Here is a 21906-nt window from a genome sequence, read left to right as displayed (position 1 = left end):
CAATCTCTCTCACCTCTTAATCTCTCTCACCTTCTCTCACCTTCTCTCAATCTCTCTCACCTTCTCTCAATCTCTCTCACCTTCTCTCAATCTCTCTCACCTTCTCTCAATCTCTCTCACCTTCTCTCAATCTCTCTCACCTTCTCTCAATCTCTCTCACCTTCTCTCAATCTCTCTCACCTTCTCTCAATCTCTCACCTTCTCTCAATCTCTCTCATCTTCTCTCAACCTCTCACCTTCTCTCAATCTCTCTCACCTTCTCTCAATCTCTCTCACCTTCTCTCACCTTCTCTCAATCTCTCACCTTCTCTCACCTTCTCTCAGTCTCTCACCTTCTCTCAATCTCTCACCTTCTCTCAATCTCTCACCTTCTCTCACCTTCTCTCAGTCTCTCACCTTCTCTCAATCTCTCACCTTCTTTCAATCTCTCTCACCTACTCTCAATCTCTCTCACCTTCTCTCACCTTCTCTCAATCTCTCACCTTCTTTCACCTTCTCTCACCTTCTTTCACCTTCTCTCAATCTCTCACCTTCTCTCAATCTCTCTCATCTTCTCTCAATCTCTCTCACCTTCTCTCAATCTCTCTCATCTTCTCTCACCTTCTCTCAATCTCTCTCACCTTCTCTCACCTTCTCTCAATCTCTCTCACCTTCTCTCAATCTCTCTCATCTTCTCTTAATCTCTCTCACCTTCTCTCAATCTCTCTCACCTTCTCTCAATCTCTCACCTTCTTTCACCTTCTCTCACCTTCTTTCACCTTCTCTCAATCTCTCACCTTCTCTCAATCTCTCTCATCTTCTCTCAACCTCTCACCTTCTCTCAATCTCTCACCTTCTCTCAGTCTCTCACCTTCTCTCAATCTCTCACCTTCTCTCACCTTCTCTGACCTTCTCTCAATCTCTCACCTTCTCTCAGTCTCTCACCTTCTCTCACCTTCTCTGACCTTCTCTCAGTCTCTCACCTTCTCTCACCTTCTCTCACCTTCTCTCAGTCTCTCACCTTCTCTGGCTCATCTGCCAGGTGGAAGTCAAGGTGCAGGAGACCAGCCGTGTTGTCGACGTTCTTCCACTGGGCGATGCGAGTGCGGGTCGGGGATGTAACCCACACAGACACGTACTGGCCCAATACACAACAGAGGTTGACGATCAATTAAACTATGTACATTAACCATTGGGTCATTACGAAGTGCTTTAACCACTGATTCATAATATAACACAGTTAATTGACTTAAAAAAAGGCACTTAAATAATTTCTTACTTAATTTTAAGCCAAAAAAGTATTTATTTTATTTATCAAATAAGATCTAAATAGTCATTTACCGTTCCAATATATCAACCCGTTCTCGCACTTTCGTATAGTCAATATTGACTTATTAAATACGTGCATATGTGACATACTAAACATACTAGTTTACCTTAAAAAGCTTCATAGAAAACACCGTAAAGTCGGTGTTTTCTATGAAGGTTTTCAAGGTAAACTATTATGTTTAGTATGTCACATATGCACTTATTTAATAAGTCAATATTGACTGTAAGAAAGTGCGAGAACGGGTTGAATATATATGTACTTTACTTGAGATACAGGTATATATAATAATATATCTATCATATGTATACCAGAACTTATCAGTATATTTGCCCACATGTGTTATACCCCAACTATGCTACTGTCATTATGGTCAGACGCTATGAGGCGCGTTTCCCTAACTTGTCAACATTACCAAAGGCGGATTTCAAGCTGAGAAACGTTCTTGAGCATCCGGATCTATAGCCGGGGGGCCGAGGTGCAGGTGAAAACCCTCATTCATGGACCAATAGGCCAACTGAACTTTACCAATTCCTTATGGTGATCAAACTACACGTCAGAAAGTGAAGAAACATCGACGTTTCGGTCCGTACTGGACCATTATCATGTGTGGTCCAGGATGGACCGAAACGTCGGCGTCTCTTTAGCTGATGTGTGTGTGGTCTGGTCGCTAGTGATGTGGGGGCTTGTAGATCGTCGCCATATCCACATCCAGTGATGTGGGGGCTTGTAGATTGCCGCCATATCCACACCCAGTGATGTGAGGGCTAGTAGATTGTTGCCATATCCACATCCAGTGATGTGGGGGCTTGTAGATTGCCGCCATATCCACACCCAGTGATGTGGGGCTTGTAGACTGTTGCCATATCCACATCCAGTGATGTGGGGGCTTGTAGATTGTCGGAGATGTGAAGGTCTTAGACTACATTTGTCTCTTTCAAAGCGTTTCGTATGGTGTCAAAAGTTCTTAATGAACATGAACAAACCCACAAGGGCCGTGACGAGGATTCGAACCTGCGTATAGCGTCTCAATGCACATATTGCTCGATCCACTAAACTATTGTGGTTAGAACTCACCTGCCGTGTCGAAACCTTCATCTCCGGTCCCTGTAAGGTCAGGACCCTGAACTTGACATTCTGACCGGGTTTGTACAGGTATTTGTCCGTCTGAATAAAGGTGATTTCGTGGGTCTTTTTGAGGCTAAGTGGCACTGTTCGGTTGATTGCGGCACCAGCGACAGTGCCAAGCAGCTGTAATTGTACGCTATAGCGGTCTGTACTTGGCACTTCGACGTCGAAGCACTTGTCTCTCGTCCCTGCAAGAGTCGAAGCTGTTAGAATGGTTTTAAACGAGGGAAATATCGTTTGACGAGAACTAACCTGTCCTCCCACGAACTCATCAGAAACCTACGAACTCAACACCCACTCACTCACCAAACACTCACTCACCAAACACCCACTCACTCACCAAACACTCACTCACCACCCACCAAACACCCACTCACTCACCAAACACTCACTCACCACCCACCAAACACCCACGAACTCACCAAACACCCACGAACTCACCAAACACCCACTCACTCACCAAACACTCACTCACCACCCACCAAACACCCACTCACTCACCAAACACTCACTCACCACCCACCAAACACCCACGAACTCACCAAACACCCACGAACTCAACTAACCTTCTGGAACATCGATGGTGGAGTTGGCCAAAGAGACAACATCGTCGAACTTCGGGGACCCCCAGTCCTTGTAGCTTAACTTGAGATCGAGTGCCCCTGCGGGTGCCGAAGGGTCGGTAATGGAAATGCACACTTGGGACGTCTCGCTGGTCCAAGATCGAGGCGTTGTAATCACGTAGCTCCTGAAGGATGGGAAGATAATGTGAGTCTACACCAGATGAAGATGTGAGTCTACACCAGATGAAGATGTGAGTCTACACCAGATGAAGATGTGAGTCTACACCAGATGAAGATGTGAGTCTACACCAGATGTAGCTGTGAGTCTACACCAGATGAAGATGTGAGTCTACACCAGATGTAGCTGTGAGTCTACACCAGATGTAGCTGGGAGTCTACACCAGAAGAAGCTGTAAGTCTACACCAGATGAAGCTTTAAGTCTACACCTAATGAAGCTGTGAGTCTACACCAGATGAAACTGAGTCTACACCAGATGAAGCTTTGAGTCTACACCAAATGAAGCTGTGAGTCTACACCAGATGAAGCTGAGTCTACACCAGATGAAACTGAGTCTACACCAGATGAAGCTTTGAGTCTACACCAAATGAAGCTGTGAGTCTACACCAGATGAAGCTGAGTCTACACCAGATGAAACTGAGTCTACACCAGATGAAGCTGTGAGTCTACACCAGATGAAGCTTTGAGTCTACACCAGAAGAAGCTTTGAGTCTACACCAGATGAAGCTGTAAGTCTACACCAGATGAAGCTGTAAGTCTACACCAGATGAAGCTTTAAGTCTACACCTAATGAAGCTGTGAGTCTACACCAGATGAAACTGAGTCTACACTAGATGAAGCTTTGAGTCTACACCAAATGAAGCTCTGAGTCTACACCAGATGAAGCTGAGTCTACACCAGATGAAACTGAGTCTACACCAGATGAAGCTTTGAGTCTACACCAAATGAAGCTGTGAGTCTACACCAGATGAAGCTTTGAGTCTACACCAAATGAAGCTGTGAGTCTACACCAGATGAAGCTTTAAGTCTACACCAGATGAAACTGAGTCTACACCAGATGAAGCTGAGTCTACACCAGATGAAGCTGTGAGTCTACACCAGATGAAGCTGTGAGTCTACACCAGATGAAGCTGAGTCTACACCAGATGAAGCTGTGAGTCTACACCAGATGAAGCTTTAAGTCTACACCAGATGAAGCTGAGTCTACACCAGATGAAACTGAGTCTACACCAGATGAAGCTTTAAGTCTACACCAGATGAAGCTGTGAGTCTACACCAGATGAAGCTGTGAGTCTACACCAGATGAAGCTTTAAGTCTACACCAGATGAAACTGAGTCTACACCAGATGAAGCTGAGTCTACACCAGATGAAGCTGTGAGTCTACACCAGATGAAGCTGTGAGTCTACACCAGATGAAGCTGAGTCTACACCAGATGAAGCTGTGAGTCTACACCAGATGAAGCTTTAAGTCTACACCAGATGAAGCTGAGTCTACACCAGATGAAACTGAGTCTACACCAGATGAAGCTTTAAGTCTACACCAGATGAAGCTGTGAGTCTACACCAGATGAAGCTGTGAGTCTACACCAGATGAAGCTTTAAGTCTACACCAGATGAAGCTGAGTCTACACCAGATGAAGCTTTAAGTCTACACCAGATGAAGCTGAGTCTACACCAGATGAAACTGAGCCTACACCAGATGAAGCTGTGAGTACACCAGATGAAGCTGTGAGTCTACACCAGATGAAGCTGAGTCTACACCAGATGAAGCTGAGTCTACACCAGATGAAGCTGAGTCTACACCAGATGAAGCTTTAAGTCTACACCAGATGAAACTGAGTCTACACCAGATGAAGCTGAGTCTACACCAGATGAAGCTGTGAGTCTACACCAGATGAAGCTGAGTCTACACCAGATGAAGCTGTGAGTCTACACCAGATGAAACTGAGTCTACACCAGATGAAGCTGAGTCTACACCAGATGAAGCTGTGAGTCTACACCAGATGAAGCTGAGTCTACACCAGATGAAGCTGTGAGTCTACACCAGATGAAGCTGTGAGTCTACACCAGATGAAGCTGTAAGTCTACACCAGATGAAGCTTTAAGTCTACACCAGATGAAGCTGTGAGTCTACACCAGATGAAGCTGAGTCTACACCAGATGAAGCTGAGTCTACACCAGATGAAGCTGTGAGTCTACACCAGATGAAGCTGAGTCTACACCAGATGAAGCTGTGAGTCTACACCACATGAAGCTGTAAGTCTACACCAGATGAAGCTTTGAGTCTACACCAGATGAAGCTGTGAGTCTACACCAGATGAAGCTGTGAGTCTACACCAGATGAAGCTGTGAGTCTACACCAGATGAAGCTGTGAGTCTACACCAGATGAAGCTGTGAGTCTACACCAGCTGCCATGAGGAACTGTTCCGTTTGGATCAACAGAACTTATTGTTCATTTTGTTCATCTCTGTTCAGCAACGAGAAGTTCAGTTCAGGTTCCGTTTCTGTTCAGCCTCTGTTCTAAAAGTTGATTTTAAGGTCTAACTAATGAAATTTCGACACTTCCTCTGACTGCGTCATTTTGACGTCTTCTGCGCGCCATTTTGACGTCTCCTGCGCGTTATTTTGACGTCTTATTCGCGTTATTTTGACTTCTATGCGTGCTAGAAGGATACTCACCCACATCCCAACGTGAGGACGCAAGCTAGGACGCAAAACAGCTGAAGCAAAGCCATTGCAACGCGAGGCTTGTCCCAGCTGTGTTGACGGGACAAGGAGTGAGGAGCGAGTGACGGCTCGTCCACGGCTGGCTATCCCAGCTGGCTATACTGAAGCTGGCTGCTGAAGCTGGCCACTGAAGCTGGCTACGCAAGATTCCGGGCCTCACCCCTCTCTGTTTAGTCTGCCTCTGCTTAAGTCCTGCAGCTTGCAAGCTGATTTTGCTTCATTGAGCTCATTTAAGCTGTTGCGTCAACTATAGGTCCTGGGGGTCCTGGGGGGGGGGGGTCCTGGGGGTGGTGGTACTGAGGGAGGGGGTCCTGGGGTGTCCTGGGGGTGGTGGTAGTGAGGGAGGGTGTCCTGGGGGTGGTGGTAGTGAGGGAGGGTGTCCTGGGGTGTCCTGGGGGTGGTGGTAGTGAGGGAGGGTGTCCTGGGGTGTCCTGGGGGTGGTGGTAGTGAGGGAGGGTGTCCTGGGGTGTCCTGGGGTGTCCTGGGGGTGGTGGTAGTGAGGGAGGGTGTCCTGGGTGTCCTGGGGGTGGTGGTAGTGAGGGAGGGTGTCCTGGGGTGTCCTGGGGGTGGTGGTAGTGAGGGAGGGGGTCCTGGGGTGTCCTGGGGGTGGTGGTAGTGAGGGAGGGGGTCCTGGGGTGTCCTGGGGTGTCCTGGGGTGTCCTGGGGGGGTGGTAGTAAGGGAAAGGGTCCTGGGGTGTCCTGGGGTGTCCTGGAGGTGGTGGTACTGAGGGAGGGGGTCCTGGGGTGTCCTGGGGTGGTGGTAGTGAGGGAGGGGGTCCTGGGGTGTCCTGGGGGTGGTGGTAGTGAGGGAGGGTGTCCTGGGGTGTCCTGGGGGTGGTGGTAGTGAAGGAGGGGGTCCTGGGGTGTCCTGGGGTGTCCTGGAGGTGGTGGTAGTGAGGGAGGGGGTCCTGGGGTGTCCTGGGGTGGTGGTAGTGAGGGAGGGGGTCCTGGGGTGTCCTGGGGGTGGTGGTAGTGAGGGAGGGTGTCCTGGGGTGTCCTGGGGGTGGTGGTAGTGAGGGAGGGGGTCCTGGGGTGTCCTGGGGTGTCCTGGGGGTGGTGGTAGTGAGGGAGGGTGTCCTGGGGTGTCCTGGGGGTGGTGGTAGTGAGGGAGGGGGTCCTGGGGTGTCCTGGGGGTGGTGGTAGTGAGGGAGGGGGTCCTGGGGTGTCCTGGGGTGTCCTGGGGTGTCCTGGGGTGTCCTGGGGTGGTGGTAGTGAGGGAGGGGGTCCTGGGGTGTCCTGGGGTGGTGGTAGTTAGGGAGGGTGTCCTGGGGTGTCCTGGGGTGTCCTGGGGTGTTCTGGGGGTGGTGGTAGTGAGGGAGGGTGTCCTGGGGTGTCCTGGGGTGTCCTGGGGTGTCCTGGGGGTGGTGGTAGTGAGGGAGGGGGTCCTGGGGTGTCCTGGGGGTGGTGGTAGTGAGGGTGGGTGTCCTGGGGTGTCCTGGGGGTGGTGGTAGTGAGGGAGGGTGTCCTGGGGTGTCCTGGGGGTGGTGGTAGTGAGGGAGGGGGTCCTGGGGTGTCCTGGGGGTGGTGGTAGTGAGGGAGGGGGTCCTGGGGTGTCCTGGGGGTGGTGGTAGTGAGGGAGGGTGTCCTGGGGTGTCCTGGGGGTGGTGGTAGTGAGGGAGGGGGTCCTGGGGTGTCCTGGGGGTGGTGGTAGTGAGGGAGGGTGTCCTGGGGTGTCCTGGGGGTAGTGGTAGTGAGGGAGGGTGTCCTGGGGTGTCCTGGGGGTGGTGGTAGTGAGGGAGGGGGTCCTGGGGTGTCCTGGGGTGGTGGTAGTGAGGGAGGGGGTCCTGGGGTGTCCTGGGGGTGGTGGTAGTGAGGGAGGGTGTCCTGGGGTGTCCTGGGGGTGGTGGTAGTGAGGGAGGGGGTCCTGGGGTGTCCTGGGGTGGTGGTAGTGAGGGAGGGGGTCCTGGGGTGTCCTGGGGGTGGTGGTAGTGAGGGAGGGTGTCCTGGGGTGTCCTAGGGTGTCCTGGGGGTGGTGGTAGTGAGGGAGGGTGTCCTGGGGTGTCCTGGGGGTGGTGGTAGTGAGGGAGGGGGTCCTGGGGTGTCCTGGGGGTGGTGGTAGTGAGGGAGGGGGTCCTGGGGTGTCCTGGGGGTGGTGGTAGTGAGGGAGGGGGTCCTGGGGTGCCCTGGGGTGTCCTGGGGTGTCCTAGGGGTGGTGGTAGTGAGGGAGGGTGTCCTGGGGTGTCCTGGGGTGTCCTGGGGGTGGTGGTAGTGACGGAGGGTGTCCTGGGGTGTCCTGGGGTGTCCTGGGGGTGGTGGTAGTGAGGGCGGGTGTCCTGGGGTGCCCTGGGGGTGGTGGTAGTGAGGGAGGGGGTCCTGGGGTGTCCTGGGGGTGGTGGTAGTGAGGGAGGGTGTCCTGGGGTGTCCTGGGGGTGGTGGTAGTGAGGGAGGGTGTCCTGGGGTGTCCTGGGGTGTCGTGGGGGTGGTGGTAGTGAGGGAGGGGGTCCTGGGGTGTCCTGAGGGTGGTGGTAGTGAGGGAGGGGGTCCTGGGGTGCCCTGGGGTGTCCTGGGGTGCCCTGGGGTGTACTGGGGGTGGTGGTAGTGAGGGAGGGGGTCCTCGGGTGTCCTGGGGGTGGTGGTAGTGAGGGAGGGTGTCCTGGGGTGTCCTGGGGTGTCCTGGGGTGTCCTGGGGGTGGTGGTAGTGAGGGAGGGGGTCCTGGGGTGTCCTGGGGTGTCCTGGGGGTGGTGGTAGTGAGGGAGGGTGTCCTGGGGTGTCCTGGGGGTGGTGGTAGTGAGGGAGGGTGTCCTGGGGTGTCCTGGGGTGTCCTGGGGGGTGGTGGTAGTGAGGGAGGGTGTCCTGGGGTGTCCTGGAAGGTCCTGGGGGTGGTGGTAGTGAGGGAGGGGGTCCTGGGGTGTCCTGGGGGTGGTGGTAGTGAGGGAGGGTGTCCTGGGGTGTCCTGGGGGTGTCGTGGGGGTGGTGGTAGTGAGGGAGGGGGTCCTGGGGTGTCCTGGGGGTGGTGGTAGTGAGGGAGGGGGTCCTGGGGTGTCCTGGGGGTGGTGGTAGTGAGGGAGGGTGTCCTGGGGTGTCCTGGGGTGTCCTGGGGGTGGTGGTAGTGAGGGAGGGGGTCCTGGGGTGTACTGGGGGTGGTGGTAGTGAGGGAGGGTGTCCTGGGGTGTCCTGGGGTGTCCTGGGGGTGGTGGTAGTGAGGGAGGGTGTCCTGGGGTGTCCTGGGGTGTCCTGGGGGTGGTGGTAGTGAGGGAGGGTGTCCTGGGGTGTCCTGGGGTGTCCTGGGGGTGGTGGTAGTGAGGGAGGGTGTCCTGGGGTGTCCTGGGGTGTCCTGGGGTGTCCTGGGGTGTCCTGGGGGTGGTGGTAGTGAGGGAGGGTGTCCTGGGGTGTCCTGGGGGTGGTGGTAGTGAGGGAGGGGGTCCTGGGGTGTCCTGGGGGTGGTGGTAGTGAGGGAGGGTGTCCTGGGGTGTCCTGGGGGTGGTGGTAGTGAGGGAGGGGGTCCTGGGGTGTCCTGGGGGTGGTGGTAGTGAGGGAGGGGGTCCTGGGGTGTCCTGGGGGTGTTGTAGTGAGGGAGGGCGTCCTGGGGTGTCCTGGGGGTGGTGGTAGTGAGGGAGGGGGTCCTGGGGTGTCCTGGGGTGTCCTGGGGGTGGTGGTAGTGAGGGAGGGTGTCCTGGGGTGTCCTGGGGGTGGTGGTAGTGAGGGAGGGTGTCCTGGGGTGTCCTGGGGGTGGTGGTACTGAGGGAGGGTGTCCTGGGGTGTCCTGGGGGTGGTGGTAGTGAGGGAGGGGGTCCTGGGGTGTCCTGGGGGTGGTGGTAGTGAGGGAGGGGGTCCTGGGGTGTCCTGGGGTGTCCTGGGGGTGGTGGTAGTGAGGGAGGGTGTCCTGGGGTGTCCTGGGGGTGGTGGTAGTGAGGGAGGGTGTCCTGGGGTGTCCTGGGGTGTCCTGGGGGTGGTGGTAGTGAGGGAGGGTGTCCTGGGGTGTCCTGGGGGTGGTGGTAGTGAGGGAGGGTGTCCTGGGGTGTCCTGGGGTGTCCTGGGGGTGGTGGTAGTGAGGGAGGGTGTCCTGGGGTGTCCTGGGGTGTCCTGGGGGTGGTGGTAGTGAGGGAGGGTGTCCTGGGGTGTCCTGGGGTGTCCTGGGGGTGGTGGTAGTGAGGGAGGGGGTCCTGGGGTGTCCTGGGGGTGGTGGTAGTGAGGGAGGGGGTCCTGGGGTGTCCTGGGGGTGGTGGTAGTGAGGGAGGGTGTCCTGGGGTGTCCTGGGGGTGGTGGTAGTGAGGGAGGGTGTCCTGGGGTGTCCTGGGGTGTCCTGGGGGTGGTGGTAGTGAGGGAGGGGGTCCTGGGGTGTCCTGGGGGTGGTGGTAGAGAGGGAGGGGGTCCTGGGGTGTCCTGGGGGTGGTGGTAGTGAGGGAGGGTGTCCTGGGGTGTCCTGGGGGTGGTGGTAGTGAGGGAGGGGGTCCTGGGGTGTCCTGGGGGTGGTGGTAGTGAGGGAGGGTGTCCTGGGGTGTCCTGGGGGTGGTGGTAGTGAGGGAGGGGGTCCTGGGGTGTCCTGGGGGTGGTGGTAGTGAGGGAGGGGGTCCTGGGGTGTCCTGGGGGTAGTGGTAGTGAGGGAGGGGGTCCTGGGGTGTCCTGGGGGGTCCTGGGGGTGGTGTTAGTGAGGGAGGGTGTCCTGGGGTGTCCTGGGGGTGGTGTTAGTGAGGGAGGGTGTCCTGGGGTGTCCTGGGGGTGGTGGTAGTGAGGGAGGGTGTCCTGGGGTGTCCTGGGGGTGGTGGTAGTGAGGGAGGGGGTCCTGGGGTGTCCTGGGGGTGTTGTAGTGAGGGAGGGTGTCCTGGGGTGTCCTGGGGGTGGTGGTAGTGAGGGAGGTGTCCTGGGGTGTCCTGGGGGTGGTGGTAGTGAGGGAGGGTGTCCTGGGGGTGGTGGTAGTGAGGGTGGGTGTCCTGGGGTGTCCTGGGGGTGGTGGTAGTGAGAGAGGGGGTCCTGGGGTGTCCTGGGGGTGGTGGTAGTGAGGGAGGGGGTCCTGGGGTGTCCTGGGGTGTCCTGGGGGTGCTGGTATCTGGGGCTCACCCAGCAGTGTGGGTGCACTAACTTATCACAGAGCTCTGATACCTCTCATAGTGACGCCACTCCTCGTATCCCAACACATGAAAGTGTTCATTTTTGCTTCATTTGAACATGAAGGGAAGACATCTTCCAACTCCTGAAAATGAGAGAGACTCAGGAGTGGTCATACCTTGGGATCTATCACCAGAATCCCCACATCAGCAGGATAACGAGGGCAGGATATACAATAATATTGAGTACGCAGCACCGACATGGAAGCCCCACGGGCCTAAAGCAGCAAGAAACATGACTAGAAAATGTCCTCAAATTGGGAGCCGGTCGGTCGAGCGGATAGCACGCTGGACTTGTGATCCTGTGGTCCTGGGTTCGATCCCAGGCGCCGGCGAGAAACAATAGGCAGAGTTTCTTTCACCCTATGCCCCTGTTACCTAGCAGTAAAATAGGTACCTGGGTGTTAGTCAGCTGTCACGGGCTGCTTCCTGGGGGTGGAGGCCTGGTCGAGGACCGGGCCGCGGGGACACTAAAGCCCCGAAATCATCTCAAGATAACCTCAAGATGCAACGCGACTCGTTGCTGAGCTGTGAGGAAAGACTGAGGGAACTGAACCTCTATACACTGTAGGAAAGTAGCATTAGAGCAGACATGATAGCGACATCCAAGATACCACAGGAAGGATTGGCAAAGTAGATATAGAACAATGTCCATATTGAGGAACGAGAGGATATAATTGGAAATTGGACCCATATTATTGTTGTTGTTTAAGATTCGCTACTTGGAACAAAAAGTTCCAAGTAGCACGGGCTATGGTGAGCCCGTAGTGGACTTAAGGAGCCACAGAGATGTGTTAAAGGCTTCCAATCAGACTAGACGAGGAAGGTGTTGATGCTAATATAATGGACAAACTTTAAATGTAAATATATTAAAATTGAGTGAAATTAATTACTGCATTGAGTTAATGATTGTCGATATTAAGAGTACATGCTCGACACTGTAAGCACAACTAGGTGAGTACACACACACACACACACACACACACACACACACACACACACACACACACACACACACACACACACTGCATATTTTTGGATTGTCAGAAAGCCTTTGATACAGTGCCACACAAGAGGCTAGTGCGAAAGTTGGAGATGCAGGCTGGAGTGAGAGGGAAGGTACTCCGGTGGATAGAGGAGTACCTAAGCAACAGGAGACAACGAGTCAGTGTGAGGGGTGAGGTCTCAGATTGGCGAGACGTTACAAGTGGAGTCCCGCAGGGGTCAGTCCTTGGACCTATACTGTTTCTGGTATATGTAAATGATCTCCCAGAGGGTATAGATTCGTTCCTCTCAATGTTTGCCGACGATGCAAAAATTATGAGGAGGATTGAAACAGAGGATGATAGTAGGAGGCTACAAGATGACCTGGATAGACTGAGTGAATGGTCCAACAAATGGCTGTTGAAGTTCAATCCGAGTAAATGCAAAGTAATGAAACTAGGCAGTGGAAACAGGAGGCCAGGCACAGGATACAGAATAGGAGATGAAGTACTTAATGAAACAGACAGAGAGAAAGATCTAGGAGTTGATATCACACCAAACCTGTCTCCTGAAGCCCACATAAAGAGAATAACGTCTGCGGCATATGCGAGGCTGGCTAACATCAGAACGGCGTTCAGGAACCTGTGTAAGGAATCATTCAGAATCTTGTTCACCACATATGTAAGACCAATCCTGGAGTATGCGGCCCCAGCATGGAGCCCGTACCTTGTCAAGCACAAGACGAAGCTGGAAAAAGTCCAAAGGTATGCCACTAGACTAGTCCCAGAACTAAGAGGCATGAGTTACGAGGAAAGGCTGCGGGAAATGCACCTTACGACACTGGAAGACAGAAGAGTAAGGGGAGACATGATCACTACCTACAAAATTCTCAGAGGAATTGACAGGGTAGATAAGGATAAACTTTTTAACACTGGTGGTACGCGAACAAGGGGACACAGGTGGAAACTGAGTACCCACATGAGCCACAGAGACGTTAGAAGGAACTTCTTCAGTGTCAGAGTAGTTAGTAAATGGAATGCATTAGGCAGTGATGTGGTGGAGGCTGACTCCATACACAGTTTCAAGTGTACATATGATAGAGCCCAATAGGCTCAGGAACCTGTACACCAGTTGATTGACAGTTGAGAGGCGGGACCAAAGAGCCAGAGCTCAACCCCCACAAGCACAACTAGGTGAATACAACTAGGTAAGTACATCTAGTGTATATATGTGTGTGTGTGTACTCACCTAGATGTGCTTACAGGTCGAGCTAGGCCCCAGCCCCGCCTTATATTAAGGCAATGACGCAATTCTCACGCTTGTGTGACCTCAATTATTTCATAATTACATTTAAAACTTTGAATCGAATTAGCTTCAACGACTTATGCGCCTAACCAGTTCCACTTATTAACAACTCTTAACACTGAAAAAGTTCTTTCTGACGCCTCTATGTCTCATTTGCGTCACCAGTTTCTGTCTGTGACTCTTCGGTCAGTAGCTCCTGGCTTTGAACTAGGCTGCTTTGTCTATTTTGTTAATTTTCCTTAGAATCTTCAATGTTGTTATGTCTCTACTCATGTCAGTCGTGTGTGTGTGTGTGTGTGTGTGTGTGTGTGTGTGTGTGTGTGTGTGTATGTGTGTGTGTGTGTGTGTGTGTGTGTGTGTGTGTGTGTGTGTGTGTGTGTGTGTATGTGTGTGTGTGTGTGTGTGTGTGTGTGTGTGTGTGTGTGTGTGTGTGTGTGTGTGTGTGTGTGTGTGGGTGTGTGTGTGGGTGTGTGTGTGTGTGTGTGTGTGTGTGGGTGTGTGTGTGGGTGTGTGTGTGTGTGTGTGTGGGTGTGTGTGTGTGTGTGTGGGTGTGTGTGTGTGTGTGTGTGTGTGTGGGTGTGTGTGTGTGTGTGTGTGTGTGTGTGTGTGTGTGTGTGTGTGTGTGTGTGTGTGTGTGTGTGTGTGTGTGTGTGTGTGTGTGTGTGTGTGTGTGTGGGTGTGTGTGTGTGTGTGTGTGTGTGTGTGTGCGTGTGTGTGTGTGTGTGTGTGTGTGTGTGTGTGTGTGTGTGTGTGTACTCACCTAATTGTACTCACCTAATTGTGCTTGCGGGGGTTGAGCTCTGGGTCTTTGGTCCCGCCTCTCAACCGTCAATCAACTGGTGTACAGATTCCTGAGCCTATTGGGCTCTATCATATCTACATTTGAAACTGTGTATGGAGTCAGCCGCCACCACATCACTTCCTAATGCATTCCGTTTACTAACTACTCTGACACTGAAAAAGTTCTTTCTAACGTCTCTGTGGCTCATTTGGGTACTCAGCTTCCACCTGTGTCCCCTTGTTCGCGTCCCTCCATTGTTGAATAGTTCATCCTTGTTTACCCGGTCGATTCCCCTGAGGATTTTGTAGGTTGTGATCATGTCCCCCCTTACTCTTCTGTCTTCCAGTGTCGTAAGGTGCATTTCCCGCAGCCTTTCCTCATAACTCATGCCTCTTAGTTCTGGGACTAGTCTAGTGGCATACCTTTGGACTTTTTCCAGCTTCGTCTTGTGCTTGACAAGGTACGGGCTCCATGCTGGGGCCGCATACTCCAGGATTGGTCTTACATATGTGGTGTACAAGATTCTGAATGATTCCTTACACAGGTTCCTGAACGCCGTTCTGATGTTAGCCAGCCTCGCATATGCCGCAGACGTTATTCTCTTTATGTGGGCTTCAGGAGACAGGTTTGGTGTGATATCAACTCCTAGATCTTTCTCTCTGTCTGTTTCATTAAGTACTTCATCTCCTATTCTGTATCCTGTGCCTGGCCTCCTGTTTCCACTGCCTAGTTTCATTACTTTGCATTTACTCGGGTTGAACTTCAACAGCCATTTGTTGGACCATTCACTCAGTCTATCCAGGTCATCTTGTAGCCTCCTACTATCATCCTCTGTTTCAATCCTCCTCATAATTTTTGCATCGTCGGCAAACATTGAGAGGAACGAATCTATACCCTCTGGGAGATCATTTACATATACCAGAAACAGTATAGGTCCAAGGACTGACCCCTGCGGGACTCCACTTGTAACGTCTCGCCAATCTGAGACCTCACCCCTCACACTGACTCGTTGTCTCCTGTTGCTTAGGTACTCCTGTATCCACCGGAGTACCTTCCCTCTCACTCCAGCCTGCATCTCCAACTTTCGCACTAGCCTCTTGTGTGGCACTGTATCAAAGGCTTTCTGACAATCCAAAAATATGCAGTCTGCCCACCCTTCTCTTTCTTGCCTTATTTTTGTTGCCTGGTCGTAGAATTCAAGTAACCCTGTGAGGCAGGACCTGCCATCCCTGAACCCATGTTGATGCTGTGTTACAAAGTTCCTTCGCTCCAGATGCTCCACTAGTTTTCTTCGCACAATCTTCTCCATCAGCTTGCATGGTATGCAGGTTAGGGACACTGGCCTGTAGTTCAGTGCCTCCTGTCTATCCCCTTTCTTGTATATCGGGACTACGTTAGCTGCTTTCCAAATATCTGGCAGTTCCCCTGTTGCCAGTGATTTGTTATACACTATGGAGAGTGGTAGGCTCAGTTCTCTTGCTCCTTCCTTTAGAACCCAAGGGGAGATTCCATCTGGGCCTATAGCCTTCGTCACGTCCAATTCTAGTAAACACTTCCTTACTTCCCCGCTGGTAATCTCAAACTCTTCCAGTGGTTCCTGGTTAGCTATTCCCTCACTTACCTCTGGAATTTCTCCTTGCTCTAAGGTGAAGACCTCCTGGAATTTCTTATTCAATTCCTCACACACTTCCTTGTCATTTGTAGTGAATCCTTCCGCCCCTATCCTTAATCTCATAACCTGTTCCTTTACTGTTGTTTTTCTCCTAATGTGGCTATGCAACAATTTAGGCTGAGTCTTTGCCTTGCTTGCGATGTCATTTTCGTATTGTCTTTCTGCCTCTCTTCTCATCCTAACATATTCATTCCTGGCATTCTGGTATCTTTCTCTGCTCTCCAGTGTCCTGTTATTCCTATAGTTTCTCCATGCCCTTTTACTTTGCTGCTTAGCTAGCCTACATCTCTGATTAAACCATGGGTTTCTCATCTTCATTTCTCTGTTTTCCTTTTGGACTGGGACAAACTTGTTTGCTGCGTCCTTGCACTTCTGCGTGATGCAGTCCATCATATCTTGGGCCGTCTTTTCCCTGAGCTCTGTTTCCCATGCTATATCTGTTAGGAATTTTCTTATCTCCTAACTTTTTTTTTTTTTTTTTTTTTTGTGTGTGTGTGTGTGTGTGTGTGTATGTGTGTGTGTGTGTGTGTGTGTGTGTGTGTGTGTGTGTGTGTGTGTGTGTGTGTGTGTGTGTGTGTGTGTGTGTGTGTGTGTGTGTGTGTGTGTGTGTGTGTGTGTGTGTGTGCGTGCGTGCGTGTGTGTGTGTGCGTGTGTGTGTGTGTGTGTGTGTGTGTGTGTGTGTGTGTGTGTGTGTGTGTGTGTGTGTGTGTGTGTGTGTGTGTGTGTGTGTGTGTGTGTGTGTGTGTGTGTGTGTGTGTGTGCGTGCGTGCGTGTGTGTGTGTGCGTGTGTGTGTGTGTGTGTGTGTGTGTGTGTGTGTGTGTGTGTGTGTGTGTGTGTGTGTGTGTGTGTGTGTGTGTGTGTGTGTGTGTGTGTGTGTGTGTGTGTAATTACCTAAGTGTAAACGCACACACACACATTTACAATGAGAAAGCTGAAGCAGTTAAAATTCCTGATTTCTGGAGAGGACACTATGGGGAACTTCGAAATTTCTTTAATGAATTTGATTGGAAAGACTTGCTGTTAGACGAAAAAGTAAATGAGATGTATTTCACGTTTTCTGAAACATACGATGAAGGCACAAAACAATATACCAAAACAGAGATACAGTGCCAGAAAACAGGATTGGTTCAACAGAAATTGTGAAAGGGGGCCAGAGAGGAAATGACAAGAAAATGGGTTCAATATAGGAAGAGACCAAACCCACACACACACCAGTACTACAAGCAAATAAGAAACAATTACTCAACAGTGATGAGAGAGGCAAAAAGGAACTTTGACAAAGGTATAAACTTTTCTATAAATTCATTAAAAGCAAGCTGCATGTCAAGGATAAAATCCAGAGATTGAGAACGGGGGAACAGGACTACCGAGAATGAAATAGAAATGTGTGAAACGCTAAATGAACAATTCCAAAGTGCGTCTGTGCAAAATGAGGATTTCAGAGAGCCGGAGCAAACACCAATCCCAGAACACGCCCTAGAATACACAGAGGCATCTCAAACCCAAGTGGAACAGTTACTCAAGGAACTAGGACGAAATAACGCAGTTAGACCTGATAGAGTTTCACCCTGGGTGCTGAGAGAATGTGCAACTGAGCTGAGCATTCCACTCCAATAAATATTCCAAACATCCGTGTGCACAGGACTCTGAGCAGATATATAGAAGACAAACATAGTATCAATCTACAAAAATAGCAGCAGAGAAAACCTCTAAATAATAGACCATAAATGACTCTACAAGAGATTAACTATGAAGCCTAACAGGTCATTATTCCTGTCTGAGAAAACGCGAGGGGCGCCCCCTGGAAGGGACGTGGGGTCTTCGCAAGGGCCCCGCGGTAGAGGATCAGGGGAACCTAGATCACAGTACCGACGCCAAGAGGCCAGGGGGGCCCTCCATCAATGGCGGAGACTAGTCCCTGGCTAGGGACTGTACTACAGTAAGGCCGCCTGCCCAGAGTAGCGACAATACATGAGGCTAGCAACAGCCCCTTCTATGTATACCAACCCTGAAGCCCTCTATGTATACTGCCCCGGAAGCCCCCTGTGTATACCAGCCCCAGAAACCCCCGCCCCTGCATGTAAGCAAATTTTCCGAAGGAATCTATTATTCTGGGCATAGATGAAAGTATACAAAGTATTATTTTTTACGATAGATAACACACAAACACGTGACCAATTGACGTGATTTATGACAGGCAAATAATGCAAAAGAGACGGGATACGAGACCATTGGACTTGGGTGATCATGGTTGACAGTCAGACGAAGTTCACTGCAAATTATCTCAAGCCTATCATCACCCAATATAGAGGGAGGGAGGGAGGGAGGGAGCCGGTCGGCCGAGCGGACAGCACGCTGGACTTGTGATCCTGTGGTTCTGGGTTCGATTCCAGGCTCCGGCGAGAAACAATGGGCAGGAGTTTCTTTCACCCTATGCCCCTGTTACCTAGCAGTATAATAGGTACCTGGGTGTTAGTCATCTGTCACGGGTTGCTTCCTGGAGGTGGAGGCCTGGTCGAGGACCGGGCCGCAGGGACACTAAAAGCCCCGAAATCATCTCAAGATAACCCAGGAAATATCTGCTATCAGAACGATAACAAACTCTGTTTTCAGACAACACTCAGCCCCTTTGTTTAAATCCCTAAACATGCTAAACATAACCTCACTCCACACATTCTCTTATCTCATTTACATTTACAAAACCTTGTTTCTAAATGCAAACCCTAAAATCTGAAACTCTCCTTTGACATATGTAACAGAACCCATTATCACCACACCAGGAGTAAATATCTCTTTGATATCCCCAGAGTCAAACTTAATCTGTGTAAACACTCTATGTAAATAAAGGAACCTAGTCTATGGAACTCTCTAACGAGTTGAAAAGTTTTCCAACTTTTGCCTTATTCAAAACTAAAACTAAAAAGTACCTAATTTCATCTTCAAAGTTTCCTACCCAATGCTTTAAAGCATTTTAAATTAAAAGTTTAAATTTAAATTCGCACTTGAGATATATACAAGAGTTATTACATTCTTGTAGAGCCACTAGTACGCGTAGCGTTTCGGGCAAGTCCTTAATCCTATGGTCCCTGGAATACGATCCCCTGCCGCGAAGAATCGTTTTTTCATCCAAGTACACATTTTACTGTTGCGTTAAACAGAGGCTACAGTTAAGGAATTGCGCCCAGTAAATCCTCCCCGGCCAGGATACGAACCCATGACATAGCGCTCGCGGAACGCCAGGCGAGTGTCTTACCACTACACCACGGAGACTGCACTTGTATCTAGCGCTATCCAATCCCCTAATATATGTACCTAAGCCATACAACTATCTTTGTATGGCTACTTATTTATCTTTGGCAAATTTTTTTTACAATGTACCAGTTAATTTTTATTTTTGATAAATGACCTACTTGAAATTAAGAAGGATTAAATTAGATTATAAGGACCTGCCCGGAACGCTCTGCGTATTAGTGGCTTTACAAGAATGTAAAAGCATCAATGCTATGTACTCACATAAACCCAATGTACCTTCTTGTATATAAATAAATAAATACATAAATAAATTAATAAATATATACAATAACTGCTACTCACAAGAGAAAACGTATAGATTTGCAACCAAAGAAAATGGTAAATATTACCATTTTGCTTATGGTAAACTATAGCAATAAAGAATGATGGTAGCAGGCGAATAACCAGTTAAACTTCTTCCAATTGTCTCATTGGGTCAAACTTGCCGATTCTCTCCTTTTTACAGCAACTTGCAGACATGTTTACGAAGCTTCTCACATCACAAGATATAGGTCGAACAATATTGTAAATCAGCTAATCACACCGATTAAAATCAGTAACCAGGAGACATGGGATTAGGAGGGTAGAAATAGCCTAAGCTACTCTATCCCTTTGAGATGTATCTCTTTCTTATCTCAATAAACGAACTTGAACTTGAGACAGAGGATTAAATATCATAGTAACCCCCCCTTTATCAAACTTAATTTATTGAATACACTTTAATACAGTGATAGTTCTGAGCTGGGAATCGGTAGTCAGTTATCATAGAGGCTCCTGGACCTTACAAAGCTCTTGTAGAACACCTGGACCGGACTCTAGAGCGCTCGTAGAGCCCTCTAGTATGGCGTAGAGTACTAGAGGTATAGAACACCTCGACCGGACTCTAGAGCGCTCGTAGAGCCCTCTAGTATGGCGTAGAGTACTAGAGGTATAGAACACCTAGACCGGACTCTAGAGCGCCCGTAGAGCCCTCTAGTATGGCGTAGAGTACTAGAAGTATAGAACACCTAGACCGGACTCTAGAGCGCTCGTAGAACCCTCTAGTATGGCGTAGAGTACTAGAAGTATAGAACACCTAGACCGGACTCTAGAGCGCTCGTAGAGCCCTCTAGTATGGCGTAGAGTACTAGAAGTATAGAACACCTCGACCGGACTCTAGAGCGCTCGTAGAGCCCTCTAGTATGACGTAGAGTATATAGAGCATAATAAGTCTCCACCACCAACCTTGTAACACTAAAATTGGTGAGAGAAGAACAGATGATGGAACATAAACTGCTTATCTCGTTGATAAGAACAAATGATAAAATGCTTTACGGTCCGGGTAGTACACTCGGGTTTGTTCTAGACGCTCACTCCAGAATTCCGGGTTCGAATGCCAGGCGGGACAGAAATGGTTGGGCACGTTGCTTTCCACCTAATGCATCTGTTCACCCAGCAATGAGTAGGTACTGAGGAGTTAGTCAGCTTCTTGGTGGGTTCCATCCTGGGCGGGGTCAGTAATTCGACCTTGGAGGGTTATCTTGAGATGATTTCGGGGCTTAGTGTCCCCGCGGGCCGGTCCTCGACCAGGCCTCCACCCCCAGGAAGCAGCCCGTGACAGCTGACTAACACTCAGGTACCTATTTTACTGCTAGGTAACAGGGGCATAGGGTGAAAGAAACTCTGCCCATTGTGTCTCGCCGGCGCCCGGGATCGAACCCGGGACTACAGGATCACAAGTCCAGTGTGCTGTTCGCTCGGCCGGGTAGCACTAGATATAATGCAATGTTAAAGCAACATGGTAGAAAACTATAAAGATGAAATTAGGTACTTTTTGGTTTTATTTTTGAATAAGTCAAAAGTTGGACAGCTTTTCAATTCATTAGGGAGTGAGTTCCATAGACTGGATCCCTTTATTTGCAAAGAGTGTTTACATAGATTAAGTTTGACTCTGGGGATATCAAAGAGATATTTATGTCTGGTGTGGTGATAATGGGTCCAATTACATCTGTCCAGGGAGAGTTTCAGAACAGGGTTTGCACTTAAGAAAAGGGTTTTGTAAATTGGCACAAGAGAATGTATGGAGTGAGATTATGTTTAGCATGTTTAAGGATTTAAACACGGGAGCTGAGTGTTGTCTGAAAGCAGAATTTGTTATTGTCCTGAAAGCAGACTTTTACTGGGTGATGATAGGCTTGAGGTAGTTTGTAGAGGTTGAACCCCAAGAACAGATACCATAAGTAAGATAGGGATAGATAAGTGCATAATATAGAGATGAGAGCAGAGTTAGGTACATAATATCTGATCTTAGAGAGTATACCAACTGTTTTAGAAACTTTTTTAGTTATGTTTTGTATGTGGGTGATGAAGTTGAGTCTCTTGTCTAAGTACAGTGTGGGAACCGACCTGTGAGATTTATATTTATTTAATTTATATAAATTTATATTTACGTTAATTTATATACTTCGATAGCAATTTGTATAATGATAAGTGGACTGTATTTCTGCAATAATCTCATAATCTCACAAATCGATCCTCTACACATTAGGGGGGTTTATATTTATATGTATGCAGCCAATCAAACTACAGTAACTACATACATTGAAGAGGTTCCTTATCTTATAGTACAGCAGGTTAGTCCACCAGGTATAACTAGGGTGTAGACACCAAATTATCCTCTTTGAGGTAGCTTCCATATCACCCAGTAACTGGTGCACAAATCTTGCATCCTCGTCTTGACCTTTAGTATGAGGCGATTTCGCGTTCTAACCGGGTCACCCTATATAATGACATTAATGGCCACTAATGATAGATAATGGGTTTCGGAAAGAACACTTAACTTGATTTGTTGACAGCGTGTTGACAGATGGTACACCTTTGGTATCCATAACACTACGTCCAAGTAAAATTAACAGGAGCCGAATTTGCTCCCGTGTGAGCCTCTGGTCTCTATATAAACAACAATGGCTGCCCTCCTTCCTCCACTCTGACGCCTGGCTTACATTGTCCAGATTTCAGAACGTGATAGAAGGGTCACATTTACTCTACTTTAATATTGATAATTAAGTTAATTTATATAAGATGTTTTTATGATGGTAAAGT

The 21906-nt window shown here is 49.9% G+C and overlaps 1 protein-coding gene across 2 annotated transcripts in view; it reads right to left on the bottom strand.

Moving 5' to 3' along the window:
- The window catches only part of LOC123772881 (murinoglobulin-1), a 36265-nt gene extending 30429 nt beyond the window's left edge, over positions 1 to 5836 (bottom strand). For both annotated transcript variants that reach the window (XR_011228184.1, XM_045766256.2), the window contains exons 1-4: positions 5698 to 5836; positions 3001 to 3182; positions 2384 to 2622; positions 1001 to 1117 (exon numbers count right to left, since the gene is read on the bottom strand). Coding sequence is in view for 1 of the 2 variants with exons in the window: in XM_045766256.2 (XP_045622212.2) it covers positions 1001 to 1117; positions 2384 to 2622; positions 3001 to 3182; positions 5698 to 5753 (594 nt within the window). In the remaining variant the exon portion in view is untranslated. The remainder of the gene's footprint in view (positions 1 to 1000; positions 1118 to 2383; positions 2623 to 3000; positions 3183 to 5697) is intronic.
- Positions 5837 to 21906: the final 16070 nt, after the last annotated feature.

Source organism: Procambarus clarkii, chromosome 12 (assembly GCF_040958095.1).
Source record: "Procambarus clarkii isolate CNS0578487 chromosome 12, FALCON_Pclarkii_2.0, whole genome shotgun sequence".
Classification (NCBI taxonomy): Eukaryota; Metazoa; Arthropoda; class Malacostraca; order Decapoda; family Cambaridae; genus Procambarus; species Procambarus clarkii.
This window is presented reverse-complemented; position numbering and strand designations above follow the sequence as displayed.